General features: G+C 34.8%; 1 protein-coding gene across 2 annotated transcripts in view; it reads left to right on the plus strand.

The window, feature by feature from the left end:
* Positions 1-12,670, plus strand: part of LOC123549218 (kelch-like protein 26) — a 32,934-nt gene extending 20,264 nt beyond the window's left edge. Inside the window, exons 1-4 of one of the 2 annotated variants that reach the window (XM_053545582.1) lie at positions 236-594; positions 1,251-1,467; positions 2,973-3,097; positions 6,754-12,670. In XM_053545582.1, coding sequence (XP_053401557.1) covers positions 1,268-1,467; positions 2,973-3,097; positions 6,754-8,249 — 1,821 coding nt within the window. In that variant the 5' untranslated portion in view covers positions 236-594; positions 1,251-1,267 and the 3' untranslated portion in view covers positions 8,250-12,670. Of the gene's footprint in view, positions 1-235; positions 595-1,250; positions 1,468-2,972; positions 3,098-6,753 lie in introns of those variants that run through there. The other variant, XM_045337128.2, reaches the window with a different exon arrangement.
* The last annotated feature ends 9,553 nt before the right edge of the window (positions 12,671-22,223 follow it).

Raw genomic sequence — 22,223 nt, forward strand, 5'->3', positions numbered from 1 at the left:
ACCCATGCTAAATTTTAAGTCATAATGAATCAGCATTATTCATAGAGAAACAAAAGTTTATTTATATTGGAAACGTGACTCCGGCAATATTATTTTAGTATTGTACTGGGTATTGAAAAATTTCCTGTTTTAACCCCCCTAGGTACAGTATGATTGTCGGTTTAATTATAGCACAGGCAGGTCATGATTTTTTTTCTACAAAGTAAAGATTAAAATCTGTTTTCTGACGCGGGTGTTTAAAAGAGTTTAGGTTGTATTACTTTTTAACTCGTTTTCCTTTCCTTAAATAGTAAATATTGCGAATAAATACGTCTATTGTCACGGCCTAATGGTTAATGTAAAATAGAGTTTCTGAGGCAATTAATGGATGAATTAGTAGCTTGACGTACTTTTTGATAGTTATTCATATGCAGATAATTATGAGAAGTTTTACTATTTTTATTCCTTAAAGATTTATTTTTAAAAAATTTCGAGATAAAATAGAAGATGAAAGGATAAAATTTGATGTTATGTTTCAAAGTGTTTTAGGTTTATAAGGATTTATCAAATATTTGAAGCAGAGTCAGTTTAAAGGATTCTATAATAGATATAACAGTAGGTAGCTTAGAGCTATTAGATACTTTTTTCAGAAATAAAAAAAAAATAATAATAAGAAATAAATTGTGTAAAGAAGAAAGTAATTTTAAAGTAAGCTGTATTTTTTACTAGATGACTTAAGTCTTGTAAGAATTATCTAATTTTTAAATAATTTTAAGTAACCATAGCAACATCAAAAACTGAAGAGATTTAAAATAATTGGATTTAGAAGTAAAAAGGCTATATATGCCTTCTTTAAATAGAAATATTCAGCATGAAAAGTAATTAATACCAGGAAGATGTTATGGTCTAAACATAAAGTACATTTAAAAAAAAGAATTTTTGAGACAACAGGAAGTTGAAATTCAATTCTTTTTTTGTTTCTGTTGTTTTCTTCTTCTTTATTCTGCTCCGACTGGAAGGACAGTTACACAAGTTTAGTGCCAAATTATTTTTTTTATCTGTTGCTAGGTGAGCAATTTGTGTGGTTTTAACGGTATTGTCAATTTACAAATCAATTAATGAAATAATAAGATTCTTTAAATTTAAAAAGTCATGTTGAACTCTGAAATGGCAGAATTAAAGATTTCACAGTGCAGTGGCTTTAGTGTGTTGTGTTTATTTAATTTTGTTCACCAGGATTATATTTATTTTACTAAATTTTCAATTTTCAGGATTAGGTAACTGAACAATGGTTATACACGCTGCTATTCAGCAGTCTAGCGCTGATCCTCAGGTCACGTTTGAGGCATCGGATCATGGGGACGTGGTTCTGGCTGGGCTTACCAAACTGCGTGACATGGAACAGCTATTTGATGTGGTGCTAATTGTTGAGAAAGACCGACTTCCGGCACACAGGGTTGTCCTAGCATCATGCAGTGAATACTTCAGGTTTGCAATGTTTTTGCTGATGCATAGGGCAAAATTTCCCTCCCCACTAATAAGTGAAATTAAAACTTTAATTTTTGATAAATATCAATATCTATTGAAAAACAACCAATTTAAAGTAATAATTATGAATTTTTGAATGGAATGAATTGATAATTACACTTGAATCTAAAAAATCACAGGTCTTTTTTCTGCCTTAGTCTAATTGAGCAGGGGTGATATTTCCTTTGGTGATTTTGTCTGCATTTCTTTTGCTCAGCACTAATAGCCTGTCCAAATTTAGCAGGGGTGAGCATGTCTGTGGGGATTTTGTCCATATTCCTTTTAGCTTGCTTTACTGATAGACAGCCCAAATTGAGCAGGGGTGATTGTGTCCACAAGGATTTTTTTCATATACCTTTTTAATCAGTTTAATGATGACCTATCTAAACTTTGTTCCATGTTTCATTGTCATTTTTTTTGTTAAAGATCCTTTTATGTAGCTGAAAGTGATAGTTTTGTCTTTTGATTTAATTCAATAAGAAATTACTAAAATATTTTCAAAAGTGTTTGTGTAACAGACTTTAAGGTAAACATGACATGGTAATTTAAAGTGAAATTTCATAAGATATGATTTAGAATATTGCCTAATGAGCCATGTTATTATAGAAAAACGAAAGAGAAAATATTTTGATGGGAAATCACTGAATTTTGGGTCATAGCCAATCATATTGTGAGAAATCTTTAAAATCTATGTTATGATTTTATTACTTTGTAGGTAATATTTTCAGGGCTGTAGCAAACTTAAGAAGATATGCAGGCCCGATTTCTATAGATATTTTCCAGGGTAATTCACCCACAGATAGTTGTATTTTAAAATGATCCCCTTCAAAATATTTATCCATTTCCCATACCTTCATGGTCTGGTAGAGACCCATGCTGTGTTAACCCTACAATTAACAGCTATTACATACTAAGTAGTTGCTGATAAGCCACAGATAATGATATTATATATTAGGGGGAGGGTGGCAGGGAAGGACACATTATGTAGTAGTGGATCTAGGCCAATAATTTTTTTTAAATGATATAAATAATTCTAAATGATGGAGTATCATGAATTCCTGCATAATCGTAGATGATTTTCCAACTTCAAAACAAGTTAGTTTATGATTGTTCACCATTTTAGTTTAAACAATGTGTTTCTCTTTAAATGTGCAGATTTTTGCTTCAGACTCAGTTCACTGACCTTTTTTATGCAAGTTAAACTTAGAACTTCAAGACATTTTTTGGTAGTGTCGTTGAATCTGAAAAGGCAAAAATAGCTTAATCTTGCAGTATTTGTGGACATAATTATATTGCATTTAAAATTCTATTTAATTAAAAACATCTGTCAGTTTTAACAAAAACAATGAGTTTATTATTGGCAATATATCCCAATATTTTGTAGTTGCACACCGGTCTGTTCTTTCTTGGAAGTCTACCGATTATATAACCATAATGTGATCTTCTTTTGTATTTCTGTGTTACAGAGCAATGTTCACAGATGGTCTATTGGAGAGTCGGTTAGACGAGATATGTCTCAATGGGGTGACATCTACTGGCATGAGAAACCTCATTGACTTTGCTTACTCTTCCAAAATTGATATAGATGCTGGTAAGAATTTATTTTTGTACTGTCAAACCTGTCTTAAGCTACTTAAGACAGGTGACTTCTTAAGACTTTTGAAAAAAAGAAAAGAATGCCAGAAATGACAGTTAGCTCACTGGCTGTTTAACACAGGTGGCTGCTTAAGATAGGTGTAAATAAGAACAAAATGTCAGTTTGGGGAGGTAAGCTGACTGGCAGCTTAAGGAAGGTGATTGTTTAATACAGGTGGCTGCAGCTGTGGCAGGTTTAACTGTACTGTGTAAGTACAGATAGTCAGTTGGCTTACGGAAGGTCATTGGTTCTATGCATTTGCTCTCTCATGTCTGAAATAATGACAGGATGGGCAGCTGGGGTATTTCTTCGTTATTAAAATTGAAAAGTGCCAGTGTGACCTCGGCTGTATCAGTGTGACAAAAAAAACTTTTTAACAAAGAAACAAATTGGCTTTCATCCAACCTTTTTGTCGTTATTTGCTTAAATGTATTTTTTGTCAGTTTTGAATGGGAGACAAGTGCTATTTTAAGATAGAAATTTATGCATGTATCTAGTGGCAAAACTGATTGAGGGAGAAAAACAAAATTAATGGGATTATGTGAACGCATCAGTTAATTGAATGCAGTATGTACTTTAAAAAGTGTGAAAATGAAAATGTGTTAAGTTTTTAATTATTTATTTAAGTTTGTACTAGTGTCAAAGGAGAGGGTGTGGTCATGTTCCTGGTGTAACGCAAACCCATGTGTTCTGTGTGCGACACCTTTAACACCCTACCTTTGCTTCATTTATATGTTTAAGAAGTAGACAAATTTATATTAACAAAGTCCCACTATGTCTGGCAAAAGTTTTAAATAACCTTTTCACCATCTTGATAAAAAGATCAATGCATTAAGTTGCTTTAATCCATGACTCAGAGCTTTTCATTACATACAACTGTGTACGTTTTGTATATAGTCAATATCATTCTGTATTTTGAGCGCTGAGTGCAAAACTAATCTATATGAAGACAAAAAAATAGACAAAGATAGACTAATTTAGCATTGAGCTGTATCCACACAACCAGTTTATTGTAACAGCTGTTTTTTTTTTGAAAGCAATTTAAGGATGTACGAGCGAATTTTTTCTAAGGTTAAGAAATTTTTCATACCCTGTGAGCTTGAAGAACATTAGTTTCTAAGACAAACAAGAGCAGAAAAAACATAGGTCACCGAACTCGTTTTAATTTTATAGGGTATTTTCTTCACCCACTGTTTACGCATTTTTGAAATTTTGTAAAATTGAAAAAATGTTGGTACTTTATAAAACATATAATATCCTGTTTAATCTTATAGGGATTTCAGGTCTTACAGGTTAATATGAATATATGGTGATGTCAGTCTTATATAAGCATAAATGTCACTAACAAATCTCTTTAATTTTTACATGTTGACATAATTACCCCACCCACTTTATTTTCAATGGAAAAAACGTATCTAGATCTACAAAAAAAATTCTGACGTTAAGATTTTCAAAATATTTTGCAGCATTAATGACACACGAAAATGCTTCAAAATGGAAAGAAAAAAAATTGGGGTCACCGTGCATCTAAGAGATTTATTAAGAAAAAACTGTTAAAAAGTGGTGAATTTTGATATTTTTTGTTCTTTTTGTTTTAATTTATATTTTCTAGATAATATAAAGTGCTATCTTGAAAACTTTTATTTTCTTTATAGCTTAACATCATATGTATCAGTCATAAAAATATCAAAACCAAACCTGATATACTTTAATAGATATTTCAAATTACCTACCCATACCCTATTGTAAATCTTACGTCAATTTTTGGCAAATGTCAGCCAAAAATAAGGGTGAAAATTTTTTTTCGCAAAAAGCATAATATATTTGGTTAAATGGTACATTATTAGCCATATTTTAATTATTTAGCATTAATCTTTGGCAGAACTTTTGTTAGAAAGCAATATTCGAAGAAACATTTTTCAAAATGGCGGATATCCTGAAAAAAACGCTCGTACATCCTTAATTACAGTCTTGCAGCATAAGTTTTGACCATATACAACTGTCAGATAAAGTGTAGAATCATTGACATGTTTAATTAAACATATAAAAAGAATTTATCTGTATGTGTTGGTAGCCTGCTTGTTTCAGAAGAATTCAGCCAAGCATTTAACCCTTACCCTGCTAAATTTCTAAAATGGACTGGTCCATTGTTCAATTTGGGCAGTACCACTTATTATTCAAAGGAGTGTTCACTGAAAATTTACTGACCGAATAGTGAACAGTGCAGACCATGATTAGACTGCACGGACGTGCAGGCTGATATTGGGTCTGCACTGGTCGTAAAGGCAGAATCACTTGCTGCCAGCAGGCTAAAGTTTAAAGATGATTATTCAATTATTTTTGACTACAAACTATTTTTTTAACCTCATTTACAAATTAAAGAAAAAAAATCAAAACATTGCTGCTCTTTTTAACAAGAGAAATATTCATGGTAAGTGGATACTGTACTGTCCTGGTTCTGATCGTGAAAAATAAAATTATATGAAAATCAACCAACAATTACATCTAGGTTTGTATCTCTCTGGTTAAAGCAGGCCCTTTAAGCTCAGTGGGAAGAGCACACAACTATAAGTCAGGGGGAGAGGTCGTGAGTTAAATCCCTAAGTGTAGCGTATGTTCCTCATAATAATTTGACAGAAGTCATTCGAGCCGCGCCGTGGGAAAACCAACATGATAGCGGCCTTGCGACCAGCATGGATCCAGACCAGCCTGCGCATCCGCGCAGTCTGGTCAGGATCCATGCTGTTCGCCAAGGGTATCTCTAATTGTTATAGGCTTTGAAATCGAACAGCATGGATCATATGCCCAGTCTGGTCTGGATCCATGCTGGTCGCAAAGCCACTATGTTGGTTTTTTCATGGCATGGCTCATTTTGTCCTTCACATCTGATTCATGTGGGAAGTCGTCAGTTACCTGATGAGAACAAGTCAGTACTGATGAAGAATAAAGGAAAAATGGTCAGGTTAACTTACAAAAATTATTATCATTAAAGCAGCCCTATCAAACAAACAAATGTACTATCTCTTCCTGGTTCACATATATATCCTAATGTGTAAAGAAGCATGCTGTCATTTTAAATTGTATCTTTTTTAGCAAAGCTAATATCCTGTTTCTTTTTATCAAAATTGTAACCTGTGTCTAACTTGGTAAAGATACAAATTTGCAATGCAAAACTTTTTGTAAAAAAAAAAAGGAAATGGGAAGTTTCGTAAAGAGATGTTAAAGTTTCATCTGACAAATGAAACATGTTTTTATATTGTTTGAAACTACACCATATTGTGTGCCTGTGGTTAATTACTAGTCATTTTTGTTCTAAATTAAAGGCCCAGCATTGAATTTTCAATTTGGAGGCCTTTGATCAGTTATTGGGTTTTTGCTTGTATCAAGTCAGATTACTGCGAAATACCACCTGCTTGAGCATCGATGGCTCAAGCTTCTGGGCTTACGCTAGCAATTCATATGATCCCGAGCTTGTTCTTTTTTCCCCTGTCTATGGATCACTCAGAAACCCGGATTACTAGGCCGTATTTCCTATAACCTCAAGCAGTTGGTTTAATTATTTCGGTAATATTTCATATTGACTTCTAAATTTTGTCTTCTTCTATATCCAGGTAACGTAGAGGATGTGTTGTGTGCAGCCAACCATATCCAGTTGATGCCGGTGGTAGAGGCGTGTGTGAACTTCCTGAAATCCCATATCATGTTGTCTAACTGTGTTGACATGCTGAGTATTGCAGAGTTGTTTACCCTTCATGATCTCACACAGTACGTCTATAAATACATATCCAAAAATATCTCCTCACTTGGAATGACAGCTGAATTCTACAAACTTTCAGACAGCCAGTTGGAAAACTTGTTACATTTGAATTACCCAGTAGACTGTGTAGAGAGTGATGTACTGTCAGCTGTGATTGGCTGGCTTGTTAATCACTATGGATACAATGTGGAAATAGCATTCAAATACCTGTCAAAGATTTCCTTCAGCAGTATGACATTGGAAGAAGTGCAAAGTATTCCAAATTTTACTGATCTTGACAAAATGCTCAGTGAGGAGAAAGATGGTTACCGGCTGCAGAAGTTGATAAGAAATATACCTAGTTCATCTGCTCTGGTTCCCGGCTTGATAAATGTCAGAGGGTACAGGGAATCTGTGATAGTATGTGGTGGTTTCAGGCCTGGCACTGGAATGAATAATAATGTTGAAAACTATGACATAGCCACGGGGAAGATGCAATATTTGACACATGTGCCTCATGTTGATCAGTGCAATTTTGGTATTACTGTTACTAAAAATAAACTGTTTGTTATTGGTGGGTGTTATAATGATGATCATATGGAAGAATTTATACATGGTTACGGTTTTTGTTATGATCCAGCAAAAAATAAATGGGAAATGGTTCCGCCAATGCTGATGGAAAGATGCCGATTTTACCTGGGATCTGTACAGAACAGACTATATGCCATTGGTGGAGACCCGTCTGCTTCAACGGGAACTGCAGAATTTGCTCAGTGTGAGTGCTATGACATTGAAACTAAAAGATGGCAACCAATTGCTCCATTGCCTGGTAACAGAATGGAGCATGCTGGTACAGCAGTGGAGGACAGTCTATTCGTTTCGGGTGGACTTCAGGATCAGGAAGGCCCTGTGTTCAATACATTTTTTAAATATGACACTAATACTGACATGTGGATGCAGTTGCCTGCAATGCCCTCTGCTCGTGCAGATCACAGTATGTTTAGCTATTCAGGGAAAATTTATGTGATTGGGGGTTGGTACGATGATGATCTTTCACACCAAAGAATAATGGCTTCAACAATCGATTGCTTCGACTTTAACAAAGGACGATGGGAGACAATCGCTGATGTTCCATCGCCAAGATTGTTTGCAACTTATACTTTAAAGCAAGGGAAAGTGATTATCATAGGGGGTTGGTTGAATGGTGATTGTCAGAGGAAGTGCAACAATGTTGAAACATTTGACCTTGAAACTCTGACCTGGGTGGAGGACACTAACAGAAATCAGCAAAAGAAATGTGATACCCAAGAAATCTGGGAGCATGCAAGTTGTACAATGTATGTTCCAACATGTGCAATAATTGAGTCCTGAAACAGATTAGCAAGCTATTAATGACTCAGCAATAAGATGTTTACAGTTACTGCTTTTGCTTAGTATAATGCTTTTATTTTCATGCAAATCCTTTTTATGCAGGCATGCTTACATACATTTTTATATGTCCACTTTTTCCAGCTATAATGAAAGAAGTTATCATGTTTTACACCTTACACTCAAGAAACATGAAAATTAATCCAGTAAAGGGTTATTTGCTAATTAAAGAATTCAGCAGTGTGATGTCATAAACACACTAAAATGGCTGCCTCCATGATCAGCCATTTTCTTAAATTTCAAACTGCCATATCTTTTTCAATAGAGGTCCGATTTTAAAAATTCTTTCAGCGTTATGAAAGGCTTAATGATGGCTTTCATATAGAATTAACTTATTTTCAGGCTTTCATTACCCTTTAAGGTACAATATCCCATTGTATAAGATCAAGGGTTAAAGTGTTTATTCAAAGTTTTGTAAATATTTGGTAAGAGTCATGTTTTTTGGAGGAAATAAGGTAGTTTACCCATAATATTACAAACAACCATTGCCAGTATGCAATTGTGGCATGGGGAGTGGCGGGGGAGGCTGGTACAAAAATGCTATTTACTTATACTAGCTAGATTAATTGCCAACAAAATGCCAAAATAGCAGAAGAGAAGATGTAATGGCAAGGAATTTACAGACTGCCGTTAGAAGATGCTTTTTAAATTTTGTTCAGAGTAGTGCTTATTTTATTGTCTGTGCTTTTATTCGTTGTATTGATAATTGAGACTGCTGAAGACAATTTTACTTTTTAAGTTACAGTTCATTTTCAAGATAGTGGTAAATTTTGTTTTACTTAGTAACTTTTTATTTTGATTTGCCTTAAACTGCCAGATATGTTGGGTGTATGAAATACATGTACAAAATTTTTAACCTTTTTTTTCATCACAAAGAGAGGGAAATCTTTGGATTATCCAAATATGAATATATTTAATGCTTTTGCTATGGTTTTATATAAGAAAAGGTTTATTAGTTGATTTAAATATTTTTCTTTTTAACAGACTGCAAGTCTGTATTGCAAAAGTATTAACTTTGAAATTTGTACACTATCCGATATTGCTGCCTGTTAGCTGATGGTTTACATTTTTGCTTTTGTACATATTGTGTTCTGTTACTTATTTTATAAGTGAAAACTCTGCATTATATGCCATCTGAGGTCATAACAGTAGCCTAACCTTTATATAAAGACATCCTATTTAACCCTTATCATGCTGGACACAAATGATTCTGCTTTTGCGACCAGTGCTGATCAAGATCAGCCTGCACATCTGTGCAGTCTGATCAAGATCTGCACTGTTCGCCATTCAGTCAGTATATTTGTGATAAGCACCCCTTTTAACAGTTAATCATACTGTCCAAATTGAAAGAGGGACAAGTTCATTATAGAAATTTAGCACGGTAAAGATTAAGAGTCAAGAAGACACTGGTGCAAAGATGTTTGACGGGTGTTACATACATTATATTTCATTACCTCTCTTGAATAGAATCAGTCAACCAAGTCTGCTATTATTTATCTTGGTTGTATTCCATGCTTCCAAAGGTTTTTACAGATCTTGATATCTATATGCAGGTGTTCTTAATTCGCTGATTAAAATAAACAATAGGAAGTATTTCAATTTAAAATGAAACTAATGGTCTTTACAGCCTGTTGATCTCTATTCCACTGTTGTATTTAGCACAAGGATGATAGTACACCAGTGGTCAGATTTATATACAGTCCTTTTGCTTATTAGCATAGACATTTTCTGAGATTTTTTTCAGCGAAAATGTGTATCAAGTTTACCAAGTCACCAACTTTATATTAGATCAGTTGTGTCAAATCAGCAGAATAAAAGTTGAAGATAACTGAAAATGAAAGGCATATTGACTTCTAAAAAGATTTAGTGGCTGAGTTTCACCATTTTAGCAGATAGGCACTGCTGGAGTGCAAATGTTTTAAAGCACCTTATTGTGCTGTGCTGTACAAGTACTTGTTGTATAGCTAAGTTTGTTTGAATTCTGAGCAGGTTAAAAATTTTACTAACATAATGAGTTTGCGACCAGCATGGATCCAGACCAGCCTGCGCATGGTTGTAACTTATATGAAATAAAGAAGGAGTTATAACTGTTCTGCACTAAGCCCGCGAATTATGGTAATTGTACAAGATTCTTTTATGTCAGAAAATTGATTCTGCTGTTTTTGCTGTAGAAGAATGTTTTAAGACTTTTTTTAATGTGAAAACATTCAGTATTTTTGATGAAGAACTATCAAGTACAGCCTAGATTCTACTTTTCCTACAGCAATGCTATATGAGCCGCACCATGAGAAAACCAACATAGTGCGTTTGTGACCAGCATGACTCCAGACTAGCCTGCGCATCGGCAGTCTGGTCAGGATCCATGCTGTTTGCTTTCAAAGCCTATTGCAATTAGAGAAATTGTTAGCGAACAGCATGGATCCTGACAAGACTGCACGGATGCACAGGCTGGTCTGGATCCATGCTGGTCACTATGTTGGTTTTCCCATGGCATGACTCACTTATTATTAGTCTTGTACACATTTTATCTGTGGGTATTGTTTTCAGTATTCCGATTTTTAAACCTTTTGAATCTTGCTTTTATTGTAACAAAAAGTAAGGGGTCAGTTTGAAATTAAGGTTTGTTCATTGTGTCTTAAATGATAACATGTTTCAAAGAAATATTTATTTTAAAGTTCTATGCCTTTAAGTCTCCTTTATAAGTATTTATTTGTTTGTGTACTTTCAGAAATTTTTTAACGATTTCTTTTTCATGTTAAGCGTTATCTTTGAAATCCAAAATACTATTCTACTGTAAGACAAAATGACTAACTGAAAGATAATTGCGTCATAATAGTGTCTATGTATTTTTTTCAGTTTTTAAAAGTACTTTTATTTCCTGGGCATACAAATTTGTAGTTTTGACTTATGTATTTTTGACTTTAAAGTCTGAAGAGTTTCGAGATTTAAAATTCAAAGTGCATTTTATTTAACTTTGTGATTTAGATTTGTAGACTGATACATAAGCAAATTCAAATAAACATGTATCACAGTACAAGGCTTACAGCATGATCCTGGAACGAGCTTGATACAGGAGTAGTTAGATATTATATTATAACATACAAAATGTCAGTTTAGAAGGAAACTTAAATGGTTTGATATTCTTATTTGGGATTTTTCAGGACTGGTCCTGATTTCAGGCTTTAGACTGCCAGAATTTCCCTATGTAACTCTATTGAAAAAGGAGATTTCAGGCCTGAGAATGTAGATTTTCAGGCTTTTGGTATTTTGCTGAATCACAGGCCTGAATTGACTGTCACTGACTCCTTGCATAAATTGCCAGTCCATATTCAAAACTTGAAGGAATGAAATCTGTAAAAATGTATGTATAGTGCCATGTAATAAAACGCTTACAGATTTGCTTGTCAGTCAATATGTGTATACAACTGCAGGTTTTTGCCCTTAAAAGTACTACAAAACTGTTTAATTACATTTTTTGTTACATATCTTCAGGTTGATAAGATCTAATTAAAGCTGTAGAAATAAGATATGCAAATGAAGTTTTCTCATATCCATTATTTTGCTTGGAGTTTTTTTTGAATGATTTGAGTACCATATTTGACCAGCAATAATTGTCCATGTATGTTTTAATGATTGGTATATCTGATCGATATGGCTTTGAAAATTGACTGAAATGCATTGAGAGTGCCTCATCTGCATAAAGTTTTCACTATTAGCTGAAAACGCCATTGGACTTGAACCATCATTACATTAAGTGAAATATCTTCTTTTTACAAGGATGTATCCTGACATTAAGGATGAAATTAGAATGAATGAAAAGAAATAAAAAATACTGCTTTTATTGTCTGATCACTGTCATAACACATGTTTGCTATTTAGGTGAGATCAGATATTTTGGCAAAGTAATATTTGTTATACAATTGAATTTGTTCGAAAGAATTGATTTTCTGTCATATCTGACATTTTATGGATAAAGATGATATTTACAGATGATTAAGTTCAAATATTTTGCAAGAAATTAGACACTGCCCATTTCTATATGTGTGTTCATTTTTGCCTAGTTTTGCACTTAAAAGCACTTGGAAAAGAATTTAATATTGGCTTAAATACAGAAATTCCTTTTTGTTAAGAAAAAGTGGGGGTTGGGGCACACATTTAGGTTCTGTTGTTTTCAATGCAAGATTTTGTCAGAAATGGATTTTTTATCTGAAGCCTAGTTAGTGTACACATATTTATTGAATTCCTTCACTAGTCTGGTGTTCCATAGGAGTAGAATTTACATATCTCATGTTTGCTTAATTATGTTGTTGCTGTATTTTATTTTCCAGGATGATTAATAATAAATAAATAATGAAATAAAACCATCATGTGTTTACTTTTTATGCAGCAGTTTGTTATGGAAATAGTTTATTTGCTCTGTGTGTAGCTTTCATATTTTTGCACCATCACCGATGTAAGTTTCAAAAAACTGAAAATGCCTTGGGTTGTAGAACTGTCCATGTAGTTTTTACTAAGCGTTGATTATACCCAGCTGACTGAAATTATGGCTGGAGGGCACCAATATAAAAGCAAGAACAAGACTAATCCCAACAAAAATATTCATATTTTGCATAAGAAATTATATTGATATAAGGAAAAGTGTTTTTTTTTCTATTTTGCCTTTGAAATCCAAAAACATTTCTACTGTGGTGAAACAAATGCCCAACAGTTGAACTGTAAGGTAATTATATATATAATTGAAAAAGCTTAATATCAAAAGTGTCTATACTAAGTATTTTATAGTTTTTAAACAAATTTCCTGGATTTACAGTTTTGTAGGTTTTGACCCAAAGCTGATGAATTTCTCAATATACAATTTCAATGTTGAAATAACTGCGAGTTTTATATTTCTGGTGTTATTAAGACTTGTGAATTGATAAAAAAAGGATGTCATAGTATAAGGCTTATTGCACGCTCCAAGAACAAGCTGGATACACAAGTTATTGGATATTATATTATAACATACAAAAATTCAGTTAAGAAGGTAACTAAAATGGTTGAATATTTTATGTTATTAGTAACTTATTACGTGATTCCTTGTATAAGCCGGCAGGTCATTGTTCAACACAGGTCTGCTGAGGGGTAGCCAAATCTTTAAGAACTGAAATCCGTTCAAATGTATTTAAAATGTTATGAAATAAAACACTTACTGAATGCCTTGCCTGTCAATATGTTTATACTAACACAGTTTTTTACCTAGTCCAGTAAAATGGTGTAAAATACTTCAGAAAATGGGAAAAGCACAAAACTTGGTATATAACTACTTTAGGGCAAAATACTAAAAATGAGCATGAGACCCACTCAGAAAAATCCAATATGGCCGAAAAATCCAAGATGGCCGCCATGCATGTATATTTCTTCAAAAATACTTAATATTATATATAAAACTTCTATAGACACTTACAGTCATCAGTATCATAATCTAAAATCACCTGTCTAAATAAATTCAAAACATATCATATTAACAAAAATGCCGCTTTTCCAACAAAAATGAAAGAAGTTGTCTCCCTTGGATAAAATTGCTATTAGGCAGAAGAAAAGTCATAATCCCATTATATGAGTCAAAATTAAGTATATAATGGTAACTGGCATTTCAAGAATGTTTAAAATGGCAACAGTCCTGTGCAGAACTTTACAACAATTGTAAATTATTATAAATACATTCGAACTTCGGTAACTGGAACCCGTCAGGACCGACAAAATTTAGTCAAATTATCGGTAGTTTGAGTGATCGGAGAATATATTATAAAGGAATTTGGTTGGGACCTGACGATAGGTTTAAGTGAAGAATGGTGTTCGAATCATCAGAGTTTGAGCAAACGAAGTTTGTCTGTAATGTGTATTAGTGAATAAATGACACGTGTTTCACTTTGTCATTAGTTTTCGCGACTCAGAATTTGTTAGTGTTGCTGTATTCAATTTCAATTTATTTACACTAAGAGAACAAAATAACACTTAATAAAAACTATATAATTCATTAACTATGTTAGTGCGATAGACCATGTGAACATCCCTGGCCTGTCAGACCATTATGTTTCTTTGGGAAAAGTCATTGCCGTTTGATCAGCGTAATCAAATTTACATTTGCATGTTCCTGTAATAATCTGTTGTTGTTTTTTTTTTTCAAATTGTAGCACATTGTGCCATAGCAATAGTATTATAGTTTAATGTCATAAGCATATAATGTACAGTCACTTATGCCCTGATCATTCTCAGACAAAGACCATTAAGACCACACTGCGTCCTGAAAATTTTGACGCGGTAGGGACGGGGGTCAAACTCGAAAAATGTGCAGTTCTAAAGTTCATACTGCGCGTTTTCCCAACATCCTTGCCAGGTTCTCAGGGCGTCCAACTGTTCACACTAATTTTTCTTACCACGCGCATCTTCAGTCCAGTGTGTTCTTACTACATTTTTAAAGTACGATCGGTCAGATTGTGCACCTCTCGCTTACCATGCTTTAACCATACGCTTATCACCTTCTCACTGCATTGTCGGCTACTTATAAATACTACGCCACGCGCCTCTTTTTCATTCCTTCTCCAGTTATATTGTGTACGCATCTACACTCAACAACCATAAATTACAATAAACGACGAGCACCGCCCCCACCCTCTCCCAACGAAGAAATAAGAGCAGTCTTATAGAGAGGCCGTGGCGTAAAAAGCAAAAGCAGCGTGAAGGGTATACGAAGGCCCAGAAGTCCACTACAAGCTGCCAGTGCTGCTGAGTCCATGATTATGTGACAATGCCTGATGATGTTCGATACCCACTGCTGGTTGAAACGAAGTGATGGGGAATTGGATCCAGTATTCATACTCAATTTTCAGAATCTGAACACAATCATAGTGAGAACCTGCTGCAAACGTGACATAGATGTGTTAAGCACCGAAAGAACGTATTGATAACCTTATGCGGATTCTACAACGTGGCATGCACGTAGCATGGTCATAGCAAACAAGCGTAGATAAGTTGTAGTGAGAACTCCATTGACGTAGCAAGAACGCAATGACAACCCCAATGACAGCGCAATGAGCACGCCATACAGTCTTTCCCGTCCGCACCACGTTTGTACTATGTCCTACTAGGTTTTAGTTACATCATTACTACGCCCTTATTTAGTTCTTCCTGCTTCCTGATTAGACCACCTCTTCAATACTTTTGTTTTGAACATGTCCAAAGTTTGACCGCGTCCTCGTGGAGACCATAATCATCATGTTCTTATCGGTGTCTACTGTATTTCTTATACATTGTACAAGTTCTTACTGCGACCTGCCAGTTTTTACGACGTAGTGGGAACGTGGCTGAGTGTAACGGGGGGGGGGGGGGGGGGGTTAAATTAAGAGCACAATCTATCATTTCTACAGAAAAATGTGCTCTAATATCTATTTCTGGACATTTTACTGAAATTAAAATTAAATTAAATGTGAGTACTTGAGGATTTTTCTAATGAGCACATGTATTCGAAACACAATTTTAATACAATTAAATACTAGTTTTAAGACAAAAAATATTATCAATTTACCATTTGTAAGGCTATTCTACTTCCAGTTAAGCAATCCAATGTAAGAATAACACTGTCTTGTCAAAACAAAACTAACCAGTACAGCTCGCGCTTACCCGGGGGAATCAAGCTTTTAAATGCATTTTCTACACCTTCCTACAAACAAACTGTTCATATAATATTTCTGTGGTATAAATGGAGGCTTTCGATACTCTTCTTTACAGCAAAACGTGTCAAGTAGCTGATCAACCATATGCTCACACAAAGATTAGGGCTATAATGTGCATTCCTGCATCGTCTGCTACACCTCTTGAACATACTAAAAAGGTTGCCCTTTAGGTCGAGCACATATGGGGGTCAGGTGTTCTATCACTTTCCTAAAATTCCAAGTCAAGATAAATAAGGCTGACCAGAGATATCTTTGATATATTGGAACCTTTCCAATAGTTTTTGTCTCAAGTACCTGAGCCTCGTACCAATAGCTCCTCAAGTGCATTTGCAACCTCGATAAAGGCTAATTTGTCAAAAGTGCTGAAATGCTCTGCACTGCCTTATGCAAGTTAACTAAAGTTGTCGACAATCTCGAGCTTGTGTGTACTGACAAGAGTATCTGACATGTACCTTATTTCAGATTTCAGCTCATGTTCAGATTAATATATTTCACAGAATAGTTACTAAGTGTTGTCCATGAAAGCAATTTTTGTATTTTCAGTCTTACTCTTCTTTGTTACACAGTTAGCAATTCATTATTGTGATCGTGGTGCATAATAAGGAACATTGGTTCATTTGATCCTACTATTTGTCGCTATAATCTATTCTTGCATTTCGAAGTCCCATACTCAAAGGGGTAGTTGTCGTGCTTGGTGTCATAGGAACTACAATTTTTATATAGAAATTAAGTTAATTGATCCTCACATTTCTCCATATTACCTACCATCTATAAACAAGGTTTCATAAAGAAGTCTCAGAATTTGCACTTTTGAAGTTATTGAAGAATCCGCCATTTTCGAATGGTGGCCGGACATACAGACGGACAAAATACAAAAGGAGAAAATAAGATACAACATGTTTTCAATTTGTCCTCTGTCTATGTAAAATTTCTCAAGAAACGATCTCTCCTTGTTTTGAAGAAGTGCAGGATGACACATTTTGTCATATTCGTGCACTATTTGTTGCCATAGCGACAACATTTGTTGCCATAGGAACAAATTTAAATGACACTGGCATTCTCTACATTGCCATCTATCCATGTACCACGTATCATGAACAATTCTGCTGTAGTTTTAAAGTTATTGCAGTATCCAACTCTGCATGGCTGACGTACTGACATGCATATAGGGGCAACCCATAAACCCCTCTGGCTAAACACTGGTAAGGGAATAACAACAATGTTTCAATATGCTGCTGTGGAGTGAATGCAAGTGTAATAAATAAATTACATATAGTAAAAGAAAAAATACCTTTAAAATATGAAAATTACACCCAAAGATAATATTAAACTAAGTTTTAAAGGTTAGATTTTAGCCGTTACCATGCAAACAGAAAGAAACTAACATCATTTGAATTGTTATTTTTGCATTTGATGCAAATTTAGGATTTATTTTATTATTTACATTTGTATTTAGTGCATTTTGGGGATGAATGTAAAAATAATGACCTTTCATTAGAATCTTGTAAGGTAAATATTGAGTTTTGGCGGCCATCTTGGAAAATGGCCGCCGTATCGGCCATCTTGGCAGATATCAAATGGGTCCCATGAGAAAAATATTTTTAATGCTTCAATAAAAAGCTGTGCCAATTTTGGTGCTTTTCCCATTTTCTGAAGTATTTTGGCATTTTCTGTTACGAATTGATCGCACTAACCGTAAAATATACTACAGAACTGTTTACTTGTGATTTTTGTTACACATCTGTAGATTGATAAATTTCGTTTAAAGGATGTACAAGTAAGATATGCAAATGAAGCTTTGTAGCCACATCATGAGAAAATGGGTCTTCGGGAATCTTCGAGGCTTTGCGACCAGTGTGACTAGGCACGCATCCACGCAGTCTGATCAGGGCCCAAACCGTTCACTGTTATTTCAAAGAAGGCTTATTCTACCTGAATATGAAATTTTCTGATCCTAATTCGGATGCATAAATGCACAGGTCAGCCTAAATATACACTTTCCGGAAATTCACGAAAATGTCCGAATGCCAGTTTCCCGTGACGTGGCTCAATTTTATTATCATTTCTGCATCCACTGCCACTACCACTATAACACGATGACAACTTTAGTTACTTCTACTGTCACCTCCACTTGCTGAAATGTAGACCCGCATGCTCAGGTCACTGGTTCGAACCCGGTGGCGATGGTTCGAACTCAGTGGCGACATACATTTGTAGCTATCTTTCGTCATCCAGAGCTGTTTCGAGTTAGGTGACAAACAGGAAGTTGCCATGTCCTGGGACAAATTATATACAACTTGTCATTTACGGAGTCGTTAGCCTTAAGTTTAGGAGGAAACGACCTTGTGCTGCAAACTAATGTCTATGAGATTTTAAGAAAATACACATTATTTGTTATTTACCCTCACTCCACTGAACCCGCCTGTGACGTAATAGGTCTTCTTTTATTATAATCCCGCCGAGAAATAGCGGAGTTTGTGCGTTCATGCAGTTCTATATAGGTTCTTGTCCTTGGTATAACTTGCCCCGGATCATAACTCACTTAAGTCAGATTTCTAAATACTTTTGTACAAATAACCACTATATATAATATTGACAATCTGTAGTGACCATATACCAAGTCACCAGGGCAAGGGTCAAGGTTAGTTCAACGTTGATGTATTTCGTACGATTATAATTGGAACTAAGACAGCTTATTGAATAGTTGAATACGTATTAATACGTCTTCCGATAGTTGTATATGAGCCGTGCCATGAGAAAACCAACATAGTGGGTTGGCGACCAGCATGGATCCAGACCAGCCTGCGCATACGCGCAGTCTGGTCAGGATCCATGCTGTTCGCTAACAGTTTCTCTAATTGCTATAGGCTCTGAAAGCGAACAGCATGGATCCTGACCAGACTGCACGGATGTGCAGGCTGGTCTGGATCCATGCTGGACGCAAAGCCACTATGTTGGTTTTCTCATGGCACGGCTCATATATTGCCTTTGCTGTTAGGGGCATCATCAGACAAGAGAATTTGGTTAGTTTGTAAGCAACGTGAATTTAGATCGAAAATGATCGGTGGGAAGTGAGCAGTTAGCAGTTTCAGCATTTACACCAGTTAACTGCAACAACTGCTAGCATTTACAGCAGTTAACTGCTAGAACTGCTGGCAGCTACAGCAGTTAACTGCTACAATTGCTGGTACAATTGTCAGTTATTGTCAATAAAAGGGAAATTAATCAGACAGAATTCCTTGGAATTGCATCCCCTTATAATTATCTTTCACTAAAACGAAAGTAGGGAATTCCAATTAGAAAGTGGAATTGAAAAGATTTAAATAGTTTCGTATGGAATTGAAAAAATTTAAAAAGTATAAAAAGATTTAAATAGTTTCGTATGGAATTGAAAAGATTTTGATAGTTTCGTATGTGTCCCGGGCACTAAATTTATATATAAGGCGTATATGCATTTTACATGCATTTATATTCAAGTAGTTATTTATCATTATAACAGAACAAAGGAGACGTAAAAAGAATAAACATAATGTATGACAAGAAACCAAATGAGTGCGGATGCGTCAAAGTCGGACAAGACCGTAGACATAGTACTAGAGATCAATCAATTACCATTATATAAAAATTTCAGCTGAAATAGTGAATTTGAATTTATTTTATCAGTCTTAAAACATTTTGTGATATCATATATGTATATGCATGTACTTGACAATTCTTTTGAATTGACATAAGTTTTTTCTGCAATAATCCAGTTATTATTGGGGATTAATTATTTATCAATCGCTAGATAGGTAGGACTATCTGCAAGAGCAGGAACATTGAAATTAAAAAAGAAGTTTCAGAAAATCATCAATATCATGCTTGAAAATGATCAGATCAAGACTTGAGTGTTTTATTCGGTCTTGAATTATATCAGGGGGTCGAACGTAAAGTGTTTTTGCGGGAGCCTTTATGTGAGGAGCTGTTGTTGTGGGAGTCAAGATGGCGGAAAATTATGTTTTTTTAGTTGATAATTTTCTGGAAAGCTCGTAAGTGTAACTTTCTTTGCAGTTTTCTCTTAATTTCAATATGACCAGTCCAGAGAGCTATGTTTTTGCTTTAATCGGCACCAATCGTTGGCTAAATAGATTTAAGAACAAAAAAGTTATTGAAGGCACCAGTTGACTGATTGGAGTAATATTTTGAAAAAACCTTGACCTTTTTCTCCGTTTTAACGTATCTAAACTCTTCTGAGGCCTTTATGTTGTTAACTATGATTAATCACATGCTAATTAAGAAATTCATCCAATTTTCACGGTCATAAATACATTTATAGGCGATTATTTTCACTTTATGCATGTTATGGCGATGACTTTATGACATTTTTTTGTCGACTAAAAACATCATTTTCCGCCATTTTGACTCCCACAACATCATCTCCTCACATAAAGGCTCCCGCACCAACACTTTACGTTCGACCCCCTGTATATGAACGTTAATTTCTTGATTGTTTTTCATAATTTGAAAGTTTAGGTACTATCTCTACAGACCGTAAAATTGCGAGTTTTGGTGTCGGGGTCCAGTCCCGCAACAGTAGAAGAAACTGGGGTGCCACCGGGTGGGCGTTGTAGAGAGGGTGGACGCCCGACACGCCCGGGTGAAGGCCATCCTGGTTAAGGTCTGGTTTCCGAGCAAGGGCGGACTTTTGCGTTTGGTCAAGAACACTCGAAAACGCTATTTCGCCTCCAGCATATGATTGCCTAGCCGTAACCGTTGAAGAAACTAGGGTTTTAGGGTTACTATGTCAAAGATCAAGGTCATAGAGGCCAGAACATTGGGAAACCATTTTCAATCCATAACATAAGAACCACTTGACCTAGAACTTTGAAACTTTATTTTATGATCGGGTTTTAGTACATAAAGCTGTATCTCTCACTCAATAGCATTATGCTAGTGGATTCATATATTACCGTCCCCTCCCCCCCCCCCCCCACCCCCCCAAAAATAATATAAAATAATGAGTCTAGGCAAATAGAATGATGACAGATGTCATCACCAAAGTATAACCCTAATTGTGATGAAGAATCACACTTTTTTTTCAGTCCACTTCCTGGAAAAAAGAAAGATTAAGGTATTGTCGCGACCACAGAAGAGCTTGAAACTACAACCCCAGGATCGAAAGGCAGACATCTTAACATTGACCCCGTTTCAAGTTTTTTAACCAATCAATAGCCAAATTAACTCCATGTGATCTCTACACGTGACTATCTTTTAATGCCAGGCAATTGGAACTGCAACCAGTGAAATTGGAACCTTGACACCTTAGTTCCGTGCAAACGATACTAGGAGAAAAAAAGACATCATTGTTCTGACAAGGACTAAGTTACGTACTATACCAATGTAATATCATAACAGTTACATCAATGTAACTACAATTTAAACATATTGATAACCAGAAGTCTTATTTTGCAAAAAAAAAATGATTGTAATGCGATTTCTATATTAGCTGCGTCGAGTCGTATACGGATGCGTCTTGTGGAAAGGTGATAAAAGATAAACAAGGTAATATAGCTTTCAAACGCAACCTACGGTTACATATGCTCTGTAAATATTAATTTGTAACTCCAAAGTCATGCCCTCATCTGTGAAAGCTGAAAGAAATGAAACAAAATTTAAAATTTAAAATTATAAACAATATCAACGAGTCTAAAAATGTTCTGCTTGCCTCATTATATATGAAAGACTATATAAGTTTTCCACATAAATTACCTAGTGATTTCATGGAAACAAATATTCTGGCAAATTTTCACTATTAAGATTGAACAAAAACATGGCCTCTTGAGTGTAAACAAGCATTTCTTTGATTTAACCTAGTGACCTAGACTAGTTTTTAACCCCAAATAAACAAAATTCACACAATTGACACAGTCTGTTTCAAAGTTTTCAACATAAATTCAGCTCTTTACAGCTTTGGATAAAAAAGAGCACTTGTTGAACATTTCTTCAACTTCTTTGTAAATATTATTTACAAAACTGAAAACGGGTACTTCAACTTCTCATTGCATTTTTTCAGAATCAATGAACATTTATTACATTTATAAATTTTTTATAAATATAAAATTTTTTACTTCAATGAGTATCAATACATATTTGTTTACAGCTTTTACTAGAAATTGATCGTTCTCTCAAACATCACTTTTCACACTTTAAAATTACATCAAGAAAT

The sequence above is a fragment of the Mercenaria mercenaria genome, chromosome 6 (genome assembly GCF_021730395.1).
Source record: "Mercenaria mercenaria strain notata chromosome 6, MADL_Memer_1, whole genome shotgun sequence".
Classification (NCBI taxonomy): Eukaryota; Metazoa; Mollusca; class Bivalvia; order Venerida; family Veneridae; genus Mercenaria; species Mercenaria mercenaria.